The 17,417-nt window shown below is 38.8% G+C and overlaps 1 protein-coding gene across 1 annotated transcript in view; it reads left to right on the top strand.

Annotated features, from left to right (window-relative positions):
• The window catches only part of ELAVL2 (ELAV like RNA binding protein 2), a 136,461-nt gene extending 134,080 nt beyond the window's left edge, over positions 1-2,381 (top strand). The window contains exons 6-7 of the mRNA XM_061132961.1: positions 1,087-1,125; positions 1,666-2,381. Of these exons, the coding sequence (XP_060988944.1) occupies positions 1,087-1,125; positions 1,666-1,996 (370 nt within the window). The 3' untranslated portion in view covers positions 1,997-2,381. The remainder of the gene's footprint in view (positions 1-1,086; positions 1,126-1,665) is intronic.
• The last annotated feature ends 15,036 nt before the right edge of the window (positions 2,382-17,417 follow it).

Here is a 17,417-nt window from a genome sequence, read left to right on the forward strand (position 1 = left end):
CACAGGTTAGATAATAAGGTTGAAACGTTTTTCAAACTAAGCAGTTCATAGGTGTTAAAAGAAGAAATTGTTCCTCAACACAGGCACGAACTTAGGGAGTGTTGAACATGATGGCGTCGAACATTATGACATGTTAAGTTATGGTTTCTCCTCCACACACGTCATTGATTGGTAAACGTTGTGGAAATAGAGAACGTCAGAACGGTCTCTTTGATAAAGCAAGAAGAATCAAGTCCTATAACATCAGTTTAATTTTTGAGACAGGAAAAGGGTACAGAGTTTTAAAAGAGTACCCACCCACTGCCATCTACTACTTTAAAAAAAAAAATTGTAAGAGAAGGTCAAGTTAGTTTGTTTGTATCTACCTGGTCTCTTACACCTTGAGTCGTAGCACTGTACTTCTTGTAGATCAATCAAAATAAACATCAGGCTGGGATCTGATCCTTGCTTTATTGCTCAGTGAGTCTGTAGTCTTACGTTCTGTGGACTTAGCTGAGCATATTGAGAAATGGAAGGTTTGGCTGAGGTTGTGTATAAGATTCTTTTTATCTGTACTAGTTACACTTTGATTTTTAGAAATGAAAGTCCTTTGTGTTTGGGAGGCTGAAGGGAAATTATGAAATTCTGTGTAAACTGCAGAATTTGAGTATCAGTGCCACTGCTTTCTAAACCCTTTGGCCTTGGGCGAATCCCTTAATCTGAATGCCTCATGATCCTCAGGAACCAACAGCTGTGAAAACTAACAAAGACAGTGTAGGTGTATGTGGGGTGCTTAGAACTTGGCTGCAAAGGTGAGAACCCAAATGGTAACTATTTCGCAGCCCCCACATTTCCTCTCAAAAGGGTTTTCTGAGATGACCACCAGTGATTTCCCTGCATTGCACTGACCTAGAGATTGAAAGAGCTACTGTCATATGGCAGTGGTACCCATTTGCTCAGAAATGTAAGAAGACCCACTATTTTGAGACTTCACATACAGTTAACATATAAACACCCCTCTTGGAAGATGGCAGTAACGAGCCCAGCTTTCTTGGACATCAAGGGGAAAAGTTAAAAACTGAAGTTTGCTGAATGTGTGTTTTGCAGGTTGGACAATCTGCTCAATATGGCTTATGGAGTAAAGAGGTAATGATAGAGGTTCATGATACTCATAATCCCCTCCCATAATTGATTAGTTTCTTTGATTTGGGGAGTGACAGCCATCATAAGTTTGTGTTGGGTTTTCTTTTGCATGTACAACCTAATGAAAAGCTGTTTCTTGAAGCACGGTTGACTCAAAGAGTATTTTTATACCACTTGATGCCACCTGGTGTTTAAAAACCTCATTATTTGTTTTCTGTTGCATTGCAGCGTTACAGCATGTTTATGTCTGTGTTGGTCCTTCCTGCTCCCAATCCGCTTAAGTTGGTGAAACCAGTTCCAAATATATTTCTTTTTCTCTTGTGGATAGTATTATTCAATACAGCGTATAATGGCCATTTCATGACTTACTAGTATCATGATAGTATAGCATGCTGCTGCAAGCCACACATGGACTTTGGTTGAAACATCAAATAGTTGTGTGTATCTGTTGAGGGGAGGGGAGTTGGGAAAAGAAATAAACCCATCGCTGTAACCAACCTCTGTTTCTGTTTTGTGTGTGTGTGTGTTTCCTATTTTGTTCAGTAGGTTTTCTCCAATGACCATTGATGGAATGACCAGTTTGGCTGGAATTAACATCCCTGGGCACCCAGGGACAGGGTGGTGTATTTTTGTGTACAACCTGGCTCCTGATGCAGATGAGAGTATCCTGTGGCAAATGTTTGGGCCTTTTGGAGCTGTCACCAACGTGAAGGTCATCCGTGACTTTAACACCAATAAATGCAAAGGTTTTGGATTTGTGACTATGACAAACTATGATGAGGCTGCCATGGCGATAGCTAGCCTCAATGGATACCGTCTGGGAGACAGAGTACTGCAGGTCTCCTTTAAGACAAACAAAACGCACAAAGCCTAGTGAGCTCTTGTCCTCAGTCCATTTATATATGAAAACTATACAACAAAGGCAAGTTAAGAGAAACTTTATACATTAGTAAATGTCTTTGTAAGTCAGTGTTGAGATGGGGATAAAACGACTACTTAGCATCCTAAGAAATATGTGAGATTTTTTATTGCTAGTATTTGAATTAAAACTTCTTAAAATATCTTTTATGTTTGAATATGGACAAGAGGTACAGGGTTTTTACCTGTCACATTGCATTTTATTGCCTTCTTTGAAGAAGGTGGACCTTTTAAAGTGTTTCAGCTAAGGGAAGACATTTCTTTTCTTTTTACATAACTGCCTTGAACCTGTGAGTAAATATTGAGGCTTTGTGTTGTAATTCTTCAGTTGGTTGTGTCCTTTCCCCCCCCTTTTTTTCTTTTTCTGATTAGCTTTGTGTTTGGTTTACATTTAAAGCATTGCTGTTATGTCTAAGAAAAGTATTTTGAAGTTTACATTTTTATTTATGAAGTTAAAAACAGTATTTATTTTGTAATTATGATTTGGGTTGGGGAAGGGGGGGCTACATTATAAACGCTTATTGTAAGAATACTGGAGAACTTTTCGTAAAGCAGTACCTTGCCAAAGAGATAAGAGCCTCTTTGATGTGGGTTTAAAAAAAGCATCTATTTTTATAAAAAAGAAAATTTGGAGAAACTTTTTACTGGTCCTGGAACAAATATTTTGACTTGAATACTTTGAGAAATCTCTTCATATGACACCTAGTGAGCTTTTAAAATTTACCAGGAAATTTGCAGTGGTTGGAAAATTTAGAAAGATTTATGATGTAGAAAATACTTTTGAGATCTTTGTATGAAAGGAGTAGAATCAATGGGGGAAACACTGCTGGTTTCGTTTTTGTAATCACCAGTGTAGCGTCTGATCATCCTGGTTATTACCTGATAGGTGGCTCACATTGATTTGTGATTTTGAAACAAATAAAAAAAATTTACAAAAGAATATATAAGAGCAGGCAAGAAATTTAAATTACCAAGAGATGGGGGAAAAAAAAATCTGTTCTTCCTAAAGAAATCCCTTCAGATAGAGCTCATGGTGTTTAGTGATGTACTTGCAGTATTGTTTGAAGAACTGTTTTGTCTTAAGGAAAAAAAGATGTTGCACATGATTTGTACTGCAGCAAATCGGCAAAAGTGATCTGAGTTGGATATATTTGAAGGTATTTTGAAAGTTACGTTCAAGGCTAACACCTGAGCTTTGTGTAATGTAAATAAGACCTTGTGTTTATGAACCTTTCAGCTAATTTGATTTTTTTTCCCTTACATGCCAAGTGATGTTCAGGTTTTAAATGTTTTTGTATCAGTTTTTTTCCTTTGTAAATGGCATTAACATTGTTACTTGAGGTCTTGCTTAATCACTTTTGTTGTCCTGAGGACTTGAATTTACAGTGCATCAGATTTGTTGCTAATTTTGTCTGTAGATAGTCTAGCTTCTGCTGTTTATGGTGATGCTACATTTTCGTTTATAAATATGTTTGTGGTAAAAAAAAAAAATGAGTATAACCATAGGTTTTGAACAAATTTCCTTACATTTTTCATACAAAAATCATAAATATCTGTATGCTATTGAAATTTAACTTTGTATGATGCTTAAACCACTATTTGGGGAAATAATAAAATAAGTCTTTACCATGTATGAAAGAAATTTTAAAAAATACAAAATATTTTCTGATTAGCATCTAGCTTATAATAAATTTTCAAAAAAGCTGAAGGCAAAAATGCCTTCATCAGGATGCACTGAGAACTATATAGTTACGTCCTGCTTTTTGTATAAACTGAGATGCTCACACGCTTCCCCTTAGAACAGGCAACGTGCTATGCATAACATAGTTGTACATTATCTTTGCAGTTGCGTTGTTTTATTTTTTATTATTTAAAATTGTAGTTATAAAATTTTTCAGTATAGTACAGTACATATACTGTGAGGCGCGTGCTAAAGTGAATAAGCGAGTTTTCATGCTGACCCACTCAATGCTATTCAGAAATCAATTGGCTTAGCACTTTCTCATATCCTTAGGTGCATTTAGATTGTCAGAGTTAACCTGCGTTTAAAAAAAAAAAAAACTAAAAAACGAAATACATGTATATACTTAAAAAAAAATAAGGTTTCCCCTCCCGGGAAAACAGCAGCTACATGCTTCTTTCCTATACTACTGTAGCAAACCAAGGCATTGATGAGAGGGCATGCAAATTGTGCTTCACTTCAGTGTTTATCAGAGCACTTAATAAAATGTAAGGCTGGTATTTATTTGAAGTTGTACAGTATGACTTAATTCACATCTGTTGGAATAGAAAATATATTCTGTTGAGTATTTAAGAGGCTGTACATGTTTTCTTTTGTGTTTGGATTCTTTGTACTTTTTCATGTTCAGTACATCAATAAACAAAGTTGAAGGGAAAGAACAGTGTGGTGAGTAGGTCTTTATACATTTTTGGGGGCTCCTGTGCTCAGTCTGATAAACTTGCTCTCTTGAGCTAAAAGAGGTTACCTCAGAGCTCTCATTGAAAGCAGTGTCATTGAACAGATTCCAAAAAGCATGTTACGTGAAATAGAACATGCAAAAATTTTTCTTTCAATGACAGCTTCCTATTATTTTTCAAATATTACTTCATGAGTAATTCTTATAAGGATACGTGCTTTCTTTGGCTAGTTTTAAAGTAATTGGATGCTGACATAGTTCTATACCTCCAACTTAATAACCCATCAACTTAAAAAAAAAAAAAAAATGAATGGAAATTGTCCTCACACATTTACTTGAGCTAAAGAACACCAAATAGAAGGAAGGTAACTTCCTCTGCTGCCACTGACAAGATTTAATTCACCCACAGCATCAGCTGTTGTTGAGTGAAACTTAGTTTTGTTGCTAACGCCAGATTGTCAGACTCATCTGTAAAATCAGAGAAACGCCCATTTCCATTAGGTTAGGTTGATGTATGTAGTACATGTGTGCATATCATGAACTCTGCCAGCGTGGTTTCACGTATATATTCAACAATGGTAACACATCCTTAAGAGATCCCTGGAGGAAGAAGAAAGGTGTCTTGCCTATCTTTTGTATAAAGACTACTTCTGTAGAAGTTAAGAAATACGTTAATGAAGTACTTTTTTTCTTTTTTTTTTTAACCAAAGTGTAGTAAATGGCTTCTTTTAATTTGATTTTATCTGTCAGCTTTTTTGGTAAAAAGCCAGTCTAAAAGTAATTGTCCTGAATTCACAACTTGGTCGTCAGGAGCTTAGCTGAGTGACAAGACAATTCCTTTTCTTCCAACATGCAATTAATCTCAAATCTCCATACTCCCTTTTTTATTATATGAATTTAATACTCTAATTTTGTGATGTTGGAACAGCCTCCCCTCACCTCTCTCCTCTTGCATGGGTATCAGTATTTTGACTGGTTTGCATGTCAGCAATTCTTTTATATTTGAACAGATGGGGAGAAAATTCTCAGTATAAGTTTTGTGACTACTTGGTGTGCTTGAGGAAAAATATTTTTTTCTTAGAATCCCCTCTCACCTTCTGCTTTCAAATCATCTAGGGTGTCATAATCCAGTGTTAGAGTAGCTGATACAAATTTTTAATCTTACCGTCATTTTACATTATTCTGATTTGAAGAAATGTATTAGCAATTTAACCTTACTGTTTTAAAAAAATAGATTGCAAGTGTCCTAGCCTTACTTTTTAAGCTGTTCAAAATGTAGTACAAACCTGTAACTTCTATTGAAAGGATTGCCTAGAAATACAATGCATACACGTTAATAATATGTTGAAATTTCAATATAGTTCCAGAACAATATGTGTATGCCTTGTAGGCAGAGGATACAAAAAGAGAGAAACAGTGATTTTGATCCTGTTTGCCTCTGTTACCAAATAGGATCCTCAGACGGTAGAAGAAGAGAAAAATATTGCTAAAATTATAACAATTTATTATTGTTGTGAAGAGCGTTGGTAGCCTCAGTTATTTTAGCAAGTGGTTCATTTTTTTTTTCTTTACTGTTTTTTATATTCTTTCTCTGAAGACTTCCAAAACTGGTCTCCACTCCACTAAAGTTGAAAGGATAAAACATCTACACTATTAATATAGACAGCCTGTTGGTGTGGGGTTGCTGAAATGAACCCTTCCAGTGTTCTGGTTCATAGAAGTAAACAGAAGTATTTTTTGGTTGCTCAGCGCACAGGTTTATTGATTGTCTGCATACTTAATGCTGTGTACTGGGTCTGTAAAAAGGAGCAATACATGGCTCTTAACCTTCTTGGAAACTGTCACTTAGAAATGAGAACAGACAGGCCACCCTGACGTGGCTGCAATGTCATAAGAGCCGTGGCAGCCAAGAGGCAGGCATCCAGCTCACTTGCTGGAGCTGCTACAAACCCCTTTACAACTCAGAAGAGTGGATCTGCTCTGTCCTTCTCATAGATCCTGCTTTTCCTTCTTTGGATTGATTAACTCACGTGTGTAAATTTCAGCCCAACATCAGCATCATTTAGTTTACTAAATGAGATGTTCTCCTATCCGTGAAGTTGTCCATTTCCTTTCTGAAGCAAAATGAAAGTTATAATATACAATAAAGACACTGCCTATATGAATAGTTGGGTTGATCGAGGAATTGACTGGAATGTCTTGCTCTCTCTAAACATGTATGGAGTGACAATTTGCACAGCATTCATATAGTAAAATACCTTGAATATTAAAAGTGTGCTGACTAGCATTATTCTACTTTGAATGAAGACATGTCACAATCTTAGGGTCTCAAACTCATTATTACTACTACTACTTCTAGTTTAAAAAACTAAAGGTTTAGATTAAGTAGTTGATACTAACCCCCAGAAATACTCATGAATGTTACATTTTCAAATACCATCTAGGTATCAAGCGTGAGCCCATTTGGAAGACAGCCTTCCCCCTTACACAGCCTGTCTTGTTCTCCTGAAGATTTGTCCACATCCCCAAGTAACTACACAGTACAAAGAAAGTCACGAATGCTGTGCACAGAGTACATTAAAAAAGAAAAGGAGGACGCGTGTGACACGTGTGTGTGTGTGTGTGTGTGTGTGTATTGGGGGAGGATAGTTAGTGGGGTGGGAGTGGGCTTCCACACAGAAATGTGCTGCATCATTAAGTGGGATTTGGAAGAGAATGGGCAAGGGAATTCACCAAAAGAACACTGACCAAAGACATGTAGGTGAGCTTCTGTCTACATGTGACATTTTCTCAGCTTCCCTGATAGCTCAGTTGGTAAAGAATCTTCCTGCAATGCAGGAGACCCTGGTTCAACTCCTGGTCGGGAAGATCCACTAGAGAAGGGATAGGCTACCCACTCCAGTATTCCTGGGATCCCCTTGTGGCTCAGCTGGTAAGGAATCTGCCTGCTTATATGGGAGACCTGGTTTCGATCTCTGGGTTGGGAAGATCTGCTGGAGAAGGGAAAGGCTACCCACTCCAGTATTCTGGCCTGGAGAATTGCATGGACTCTATAGTCCATGGAGTCCCAAAGAAAGGACGCTGCTGAGCAACTTTCACTTCACGAGTTATATTTAATACAGACCTATGAGCTTATTAAACATTTTTGTGTCCACGACCAGTTAAATCTCAGATTAGAAATTAGAGTCCATAGATGAAATACAAACTATGTAAACATTGAAATTTTGTTCTTATTACTTTGCCCATTTCTACTGTAACATTGAAAATATTTTCTATGATTATATGTAATTTTTGGAGTTGCGTAGAACTAGCTAGTTAAGGATATTGACTTCGTTTAAAAGAAGGCATTTATATTTGGAGCATGTTGTTCAGTGTATGCAAAAAAGACCAAAAGAAGCTAAATACCCCCAGTATCAGAACTGGACCAATCTCTTTCTCTTAGTGTATCCTCTTCAAACTCACTAATTTAAGATGATAAAGTGATCTTTCTTTAGTATTTACACTGTTTCTAATGCCATAGTGCCTGGTTCACTATAAAAATTTGGATTTGTAGTTATTACTTTTCTTACCCATCACTCAGGTATCACCTTTGTGGAAGGTGAGGGGAAAGCTATAAAATCCAAATGTTTCTCAGATGTTTACAAGATGAGATTTCAGTTTGACAACCTTTTACCTGTTTGTTGTTCTGATAGCTCAGTTAACACTCAGACCTTGCATTTCAATGAAGGAATGAAGGAAAGGGAGGCAGCCCATTTATATAGCCCTTCCAGAGAAGGGCTTTTTGTGTCTGTCTGGCCTGAAGGGCCGTTGGATCCGCAGATTGTCTATAGCTCGGTGCTGTCTCTAACTCTGATTTTTATTGTGCACCCCTTCTGAGAATCCTTGTCCAGATTTGGAGGCAGTCAGCTCTACTGTGGCCCTTCTTGAAGAAGTGAAGACACTGGCAGCGGTCTTCAGGCTGACCTACCCTGCGGAATGAAACACGGCAGGCGAGGTAGCTTGGTTCTCTGGATTGGGCTGGACTGCGACAAAGGTGCGGCAGCTGTGCTGAGAATGGGGGAAGGCGGCTTCCACCCGTGAATGTGAGTGGCCAGACATCCAGGAGATACACCGCTTTCATCTCAGACCCAGATGCACCATATTGAGCACCATTGTGAAAGTGCCTGAGCACCTTACGTTTACAGGCATGTACTAATAAGTCTTTTCCTTTCTCAGAATGTAACTTTTGTCAAGTTGCAAGGAGTAATAATCATAAGAAATAATGCAGATTTCCACACCAAAAAAAAAAACAAAAAACCCCACAAAAACCTACTTATCAAAAAGAATAAGTAGCTATTGCAATATATGTTAAAGCAGCAGTTGCAGTTGTTACTGTATTACTTAAATATCTTCAGCAGAATTGCATCTCTTGAGAATGGCTGCTGCTGTATTCTCCATATGAGTCCAAGTATATGGTGAGAGAACCTTCTGCTTTTCAGGAGTTACTCTTTTGAGAAGTACCTGTTTTGCCCATACATCACATAAGGAGAGCCTCTTTGCTTCTTCAAGTCAATTGCACCTTATGTTTTCTGTCCAAAGATTAAATGGCCTGAGTACCAGATGAATAGGCAGACTCTCTGTCTTTGCTAAATTCAGGGTGGTGAGAACTTCTTAGAAGTTTATCTGAAACTTACCCTGATACTGGCGAGTTGGTTTTTTATGTGATGGTGGTGGTAAGTTGTGCTTCTCAAACTTTTTTATGTTCTGGGCTGTAGTCCTGAGAAGATCAGTCTCTCTACATGCCCTTGATCCTTCTGTGTTGCACACAGGTTGAGGAATTATCTTTTAAATACGTTGTTTTGTTTTTTAAACTTCCTTTCTGGTAATTCTTTCATTAAATGTACATTGAACTTCTGCTCTATACAAGTTGCCTTGCTGTTTCAGGACTGAAGATTTAATTTATGTCTATCTTCAGTCTGATTTTGAGCTGGAGGACACCTCAGGCATCCTTAATTCTCACCTCACCTTAATTCTTCAGATGTCAATCAGACCCAGAGAAGGTAAGGTTCTCTAAAGTTCTGCTGACATGAGATGTGGCACTTGAACCCAGTCCTCCTCACTCTTGAAATCTGCCCTTTGCTCTCATTCAGGTACTAAAACTCACACTGCATTAACTTTCATAACCTGTATCCTTTTGTGCAATCAAATTTCGTGATTTGCAGGATTTGAGTATTTAGAAGTCGGATACAGGTAAGAGTATTTTTTGTTTTATTATGGTGCACTCAATATAATTTACAGTCTTGTGGATAATTTTAACCACTAAAATATGGTCACTATAGAAAATTTATAAAGTACAAAAAGCAACAAGTCAAAAATTATTCAGTTCTTTCCTGAAAAAGATCTTTTTTCCCCTCTGATACTTTTCTTCTTGAAGTTATATATCTCATCTTCATAAAGATTTTAAACTTTCAGATTTTAAAAGTTCGGTTTTTTCTTGATAAAGCTGTTTTACTTTCTGATTTTGTTCATGAGCATTGGAAAAAATTTTTCAACAGGCACAAGATAATCCATTTTGATTTTAGTTTAAGATAAGGCACATGAAAGCTACTATTTGGTTTTGATTGTATTGATTACTACTGACATGTCAGGGAGGTTTATAAAAATCAAGGATTCTGTATGGTTTCCCATTACAACTCCCATTACAACCTCATTCTTCCAGGTTTTTGTAAAGACTGAAGACCAACTGAAGTATAGAAACTGGGGCTATATCTCCAAGTCTCAGTGTGGGGAGGTGCCTAAATACCTGCTTGCCACTATTTGTGGTGTGCAGTTTGATTGCAAACTTCCGCTAAGCAACAGGGCCCTGGGTGGAAAGTGGGGAGACGTGTGAAGCTACTTTTTCTCCCTCTAGACGGGGACACACAGATTCCCTAGCATAGTGATAAGTCAGCTGCTTCTCTCCTTTCTTTCTTTAGAAGAAGACAGCACTCCCTTCATGGATAGGGTCTTGGAGGAGAGAAGGATGATGAACTCGGTTGTGGGTGAGTAATTTTTCCTCCTTCCATGGGTCTCTGATTGCAGGGATCTTCTTTTCTGCAAGGGTCTGGGTATACACCAGCTCCTTATTGCATGTGCCGGGAGAAATAGCTGATAGAAGAAGAGCACTTGTGGAAGGATGGAGGAGGCAGAAAAATGCTAGTTAGAGTGCACCTGGATGTGCCGTGACGTCAGAGGCGGACCCTAAATGGCTCTCCAGCAAGTACGACAGCCTTTTTTCACCCCTTTCTTAACAATGAGATGTAGATTGGGCTTGTTCTCTATTCAAGCATCCTTATGAGTAAATGTCTATTTTTACGGTAGAGCTGCACTTTAAAAATAGCTCCAATCAGTGCGACTCTTTTCCCCCATATGTTAAAAAGTTATATATGAGTTAAAATATCTCAGATTGCTTAAATTCTTCCAGACACAAGGCACTTTTCCTTTTTTCTTTTCTTGGGGGGAGAAGTGGAGGGTGACAGGGGAGGACGAAATACAAAGTAAAGACTTTCTGGGCCTCCTCAACCCTGTGTTTGTTCTTTGAGACTTTTTCAACCAGTCACAAGGCTTTTAAACCAAGATTTGAGATTTCTGACTGTTAAAAAATTCATTAATATTTGGCGGGTTACAGTCTTCTTCCTGGAGCGATTGTTTATTTTTGTTGCTGAGAGCAATTAGCTAGAACAGTCACAGTTGCAGCTGTTAGATACTCCAGGCTCCAGCAGAGATCACAAAAGGCTTTCTGCACATTTAGAGTCTGTATTTGAACTGTTTTTAATGGATGATTCTTCTGGAGTATACTATGCTAGCAAACTCGATTGGGTGATCCTGAGCCTGCTGTGTTGCTCAGAGTCACCTAGGCCCCTTGCTTTGTAGAAGCCTGAGTAACTGTGGCTGCTGCCTGTGGCAGGAACCTGTCCCGTTCCTGTCTCTCTGTATCTTTATCGTGCAAACCTCAGTGTGACTTGTCCCCAGATACTGTGCCCAAAACACGGTGTTTTCTCAGGAATTTGTCCTGGGGTGTTTATTCCTTGTTTCTTGCTCTTAATTTGTTGAGGCTTTTGTGATATAATCTGCCTTTATGAATGTGAGAAGAGTCACGAGTATAATCTGGTGTCCATTGACATAACATCTTTAGGAAAAGACTAGCTTCTTAGAAAATCTTGGCTCCAGTTGAATGCCTGACACTTCAGAAACAGCAACCCAAATGAAGGGATTGTTTCTCTATTTTTATAATGTCTGTACTTTTGCCTTTGCATATAGTTTTGATGGAAAAGTCTTTATGTGTGTCCGTATTTAATAGTCATACAGCTTTAAGGTTCACAATATGCTTTTTTTAATATGAATATCAGTAACGTGTGAGGCAGGGAATGCTGTGTTTTGTTACTTTATGGAAGAGTAGATAGTCTCACAGGTTGGTGGATAGCCAACAACCTGTTTGGTTTTCTGTACTGTGGCCATTTACTTTGTGTAAGTAAAAAATATGTATTTTGCGTATTTCACTGCTCGTGTGCACAGCTAAAGCAGGTTGATGCACTTAGCTTTATTTGAATGGCTGCTAGAGAATTGCTCCTGGAGAATTGCTCTAAGTTCAAGGCTGGAGTGAGAACTCAGTAAAGTAGGGTAGAATCAGGATTATGTTACTTCATCTTTATTTCGGGGAAATTATTTGGGAATCTTGGAGAGGCTTGATAATCGCATTACAAGTAGGAATCCAAAATGTACAGTGAAAGTTTATTTCCTGCTAGCTAGCATAAATTAAGTTAGCAGTCATTACATTTTGATGAGATTTAGTTACTTATATGAAGATATTTTTAGAACAGCCTTTCAAATGGCAGTTGATTGACCAGATGGCAGTTTGCTTGATTAGCCAGCTTGGCTCTATTACTAAGTCAGATAGGTTGTTTTCTTTAATCATGCCCCCTTCCAATAAAAATTTTATATACTTAGATATGAACACTCCTGAGAAGTCTGTATGCAGGTCAAGAAGAAACAGTTAGAACTGGACATGGAACTACAGACTGGTTCCAAACAGGAAAAGGAGTACGTCAAGGCTGTATATTGTCACCCTGCTTATTTAACTTATATGCAGAGTACATCATGAGAAATGCAGGGCTGGATGAAGAAACAACTTTAATCAACATTGCTGGGAGAAATACCAATAACCTCAGATACGCAGATGACACCACCCTTATGGCAGAAAGTGAAGAACTAAAGAGCCTCTTGATGAAAGTGAAAGAAGGGAGTGAAAAAGTTGGCTGAAAACTCAACATTCAGAAAACTAAGACCGTGGCATCCAGTCCCATCACTTCATGGCAAATAGATGGGGAAACAGTGGAAATGGTGACAGACTTTTGGGGCTCCAAAACCACTGCAGATGGTGACTACAGCCATGAAATTAAAAGACGCTTGCTCTTTAGAATAAAAGTTATGAGCAACCTAGACAGCATATTAAAAAGCAGAGACATTACTTTGCTAACAAAGGTCCATCTAGTCATAGCTATGGTTTTTCCAGTAGTCATGTATGGATGTGAGAGTTGGACTGTGAAGAAAGCTGAGCACCAAAGAATTGATGCTTTTGAACTGTGGTGTTGGAGAAGGCTCTTGAGAGTCCCTTGGACTGCAAGGAGATCCAACCAGTCCATCCTAAAGGAAATCAGTCCTAAATAGTCATCAAAAGGACTGATGCTGAAGCTGAAACTCCAATATTTTGGCCACCTGATGCGAAGAACCGACTCATTTAAGAAGACCCTGATGCTGGGAAAGACTGGAGGCGGGAGGAGAAGGGTATGACAGAGGATGAGATGGTTGGATGGCATCACTGACTTGATGGATATGAGTTTGAGTAAGCTCCGGGAGTTGGTGATGGACAGGGAAGCCTGGCTTGCTGCAGTCCATGGGGTCACAAAGAGTCGGACATGACTGAGCGACTGAATTGAACACTGATGAGTAAAAGTTCAGTAATTTTAATGACATTTTTCTGTAAATATTTTCTCTCTCTCACAGCTTAAATGATACTATAGTCTCCTAAAATATCATGATTTGAATTGAAAACAAAAAAATTTCAAGCAGAATGCAAGACTCTCTTCTCTCTTCCCTTCTGAAGATTACATAATTGTAGTAATATGAATTACTGATGATTTTCTTGTTTCTTCAAACTTTTAAGAATAACTCGTGTTTTTAATGGGCTTTCCAGGTGGCTGAGTCGTTTAAGAATCTTACCTGCCAATGCAGGAGATGAGGGTTCGAGGAGGAAGTGGCAGCCCACTCCAGCATTCTTGCCTGGGAAATCCTATAGACAAAGGAGCCTGGAGGGCTACAGTCCATGGGGTCACAGAGTCAGACAAGACTTACCATGCATGCGCACGCACAATGTTTTTAAATGTTGGAAACCCAGGCAGTATCTACTAGGACACCACAAACATTAGAGTTAACTCTTAAGTATGTTTGAAAGCAATGTGGCAACATCATCTTGGATAAATTAATTAAGGACTCAGGGCTGATGCAGATCAATGAGAGGGATGTGGAAACGCAAGGAGAAATGATTTGGCCAGAACATGTGAACGGAACAGTGAGGGCATCTCTGTGATGCTCTCCTTTCCATCACAGTGAATGGAAACCTGGGGTGAGGTCGCTGATAAATCAGTGAGAACCCCATCAGGAAGATTTCTGGACAGAACTTTGGACAGTGATCCTGAGATTTTGAAGACTGGAGGCTCTGTTAGCCTTCAAAGTACAAAGCATCAGAAACACAAAAGTAGTTTGTGTTTCACAGTTCTTCTCAAACTTAGGTATGCATGATACTCCCCTTTGAAGCTTATTAATACAGATGCTTGACGCTCAACTCAGATGCTAATTCAGGGGCTCTAGAGCAAGTCCCAGATAAGTTTCAAAATGGAGGAGGGTCTTCAGCCAAGGTAAAGACCTTCTGGTCTAGTGTGTACCGGAATGAGTCATTGAGAGTATAGGAATTCCAAGTGTTCCTACTTTGCCTATTCTTCCTTCTGTGATGTATTCTTTTCGCTTTTCAGGAAGCCCTTGGCTGGCTATTCCTAGCCCAGTTTTCACATAGAAAACTGAATGAGATTTTGGGTCAAGCAACATGCTATGTGTAGTATGTCAGTAACATCACAGGAGAGGTTCGCTAATGATCCCTACTTTACAGAAGGATAAAGTGGAACTTAAAGAGGTTGAGCACGTTGTCCAAGAACCTCAGCTGGACAGTTGTTGAGCTGGAGCTGCAGCTCGCTGTCTGCCTTCAGAGCTGTGGTCTTAATGACACAGTCTCCTGCAGTGGTCATCAGTGGGCCGCCATGGTGGAAATACTTGATTTTACTCTAATATGAGCTAGTTTAGTTTTACTGCTACAAGTACATCCCCTCTTGGAAAAGAGTCTAGCAGTTTGTTCTTGTTGTGTGTGAAGTTTATAATATAAAGATATGTTTGTTTTGTGTTTTAGCTCACTTTTTAGACTGGGAAATTCCTTAGGATAGGGTCTTTCTGTGATTCAGCTTGGTGTTTCATTTCCCATATGTCCACCATGGTGCCTTGTACTTGCATCGTGAGTGCTCAAAGGGGTGGGGAATACCTAAAATGGAAAAATGAAGTTTGAGGAGCTGCTACGTGCTCAGAATTCGGGCTGGTGTGAGACCTGGTGTATCCTTAATGTTTATTTTCTCCTTTGGAAAATTAGTCCTAATAGTATTCTATGTTTCTTGAACATTTCAGGTGTGTTTTCTTGTTTTGCAGATGAGTCAAGGTTGAAAATATACCAAATTGTAAAATGATGACCCCAGGAAAAGTATGGAAAAGGAATTACTGTGCTCTGGGAGAAAGTGCAAGTCTGTACACCAGGGACTTTTGCTATACATTCTGGTTTCTATTCTCCTTGGGTAAAAAAGTCTTCTAGGTGAATGTGAGGAACATGATCAGTTAATTTGTTTTGTCTTGGACAGTGCTTAAGATGGTCCCATGTCTGAATAGTGTATAAGACAGAAATATAAAGGAAAGTTGAAATGTCTTTGGTTCTGTTGCTCAGGAGTCGAAGGTAACCCAGTATTTTGTGTACATTTTAAAATAAAAGATATCACAGCTCTTCATTTATTTATATATTTATTTTTGGCCATGCCACATGGCATATAGGATCTTACTTCCCTCACCAGAAATCAAACCTGCACCCTCTGCATTGAAAGTTTGGAGTCTTAACCACTGGCCAGGGAAGCTCCTCTTTCATTTTTTTAGGAGAGATATTATGGTGTTAATAGGAAGAAAGTAACTATACTTTTTGGATTTACTCTGAGCGACACAATGTCCTCTGCTTAAAGTTTATAGTTTGACTAATGCCATCTCTTGACCAAATCCAAAACTTTCTTAGTGAAAGTCATACAAGAGTATCAGGATGTTAAGTATAGTGTATTAGCTCAGGCTGCTGTATCTGAATGCCGTAGGCTGGAGGCTTATAAACAACAGAAATTTCCCATCATTGTAGAGGCTGGATGTCTGAGATCAGGGGGATCAGTATGGTAAGGCTCTGGTGAGGGTCGTCCTCCAGCTTACAAACTGCCAGATTGTCACTCTGACCTCACAGGGTGGAAATAGCACGTCAGCACTCTGGCCACTCCAGTATTCTTGCTTGGAGAATCCCATGGGCGGAGGAGCCTGGTAAGCTACAGTCCGTAGGTTCACACAGAGTCAGACACGACTGAAGTGACGTAGTATGCATAAAGTAATTTGCTTCTGCTAATCCCAAGTGATTAGATTTTAATATATGAATTTTGGTGGGGACACATTCAGTACACAACATTTAGTGTGGAGTTCTAAGGTATATTTAGGCAGACATCTCTCTGATTCATCCTGAGACTCTCATCATATAAAACTCTTCTTGTTGTGATGGTTTTCTTGTATTGACCCTGTCATAAGGCTGGGCATGTCACATGAGTTAATTGTTAATTTTCATGATGCTGCTGAAAAGATACATAATATTATTCCCATTTTACAGAGAGGGAAATTTGAGACTTGGAGAGACCTCTGATGGAATAAAAATGTTTCAGCTTCTTTCATCATTGCTAAGTAAAATGGAAAAGAGAGTTCTCCATTTCCAGGTAGGCTGATGATAAATGATATATTTGATAACTAAAGCATGGTCAGGGGAAACATTTGGGGACTGGAACTCGGGTTACTCTCTTTGTGTCTTGTACATTCAAGACACAAAATCCCCTCTGAGAGATCAAAAGTTTTGCAGGCTTTAGCGGAACCTAGCTCACATTAAATCTTTATTTTTCTGACTTAAGAGACAAGAGAGCATTTGTTCTTTTGGTGGTAAGGTAGTCATTTATCTTATTGCTTTCTTATCTCAGTAACGGTTGTGACCATTTCTGTTTTTACTGGTCATGCATGTTACTGTCCCTGTAAGAAGTATGTAAGACTCTGGATCAGTTGTTACAGGTGCCTTCATTTGGCAGGTGAGAAAGTCAGGTAAAGGAGAAGCAGTTGACTAGATTAATGTACATTCTCTGTGTAATTAGAATTGCCAGCTCTCAGGTACGAGGCTGTGATTTCGAAACAGCAGTGTCATATGATGTGGTACCTGGAAACACATTCGGCGGGAGCACTCACTGTCTAGACTGAAGTATATACAAATGGAAGGTATGGGCTTTTCTAAAATAAAATGCACAATATTTCAGGGAGTGATCCTCTTACCAACCATTATTACCTGTTCTTGTTCAACATCATGCCATCCTGGTTCCCAGACTAGGTGGCCAATATATTATTACAGTACACAGAATAAGAATATTGGACTTTGTTCTCTAAGATCTTGCTCTTCTAATGTTAGTACATATGGTCATTGACAGCTCCTGGGAACTGGTTAGAATGCAGACTCGGTATATTTTCAACCCCCAACCTGCTCAACTATCATCTGTATTTTAGCAGAATTTCTGGGTTGAT

This window comes from Dama dama, chromosome 29 (genome assembly GCF_033118175.1).
Source record: "Dama dama isolate Ldn47 chromosome 29, ASM3311817v1, whole genome shotgun sequence".
NCBI lineage: Eukaryota > Metazoa > Chordata > Mammalia > Artiodactyla > Cervidae > Dama > Dama dama.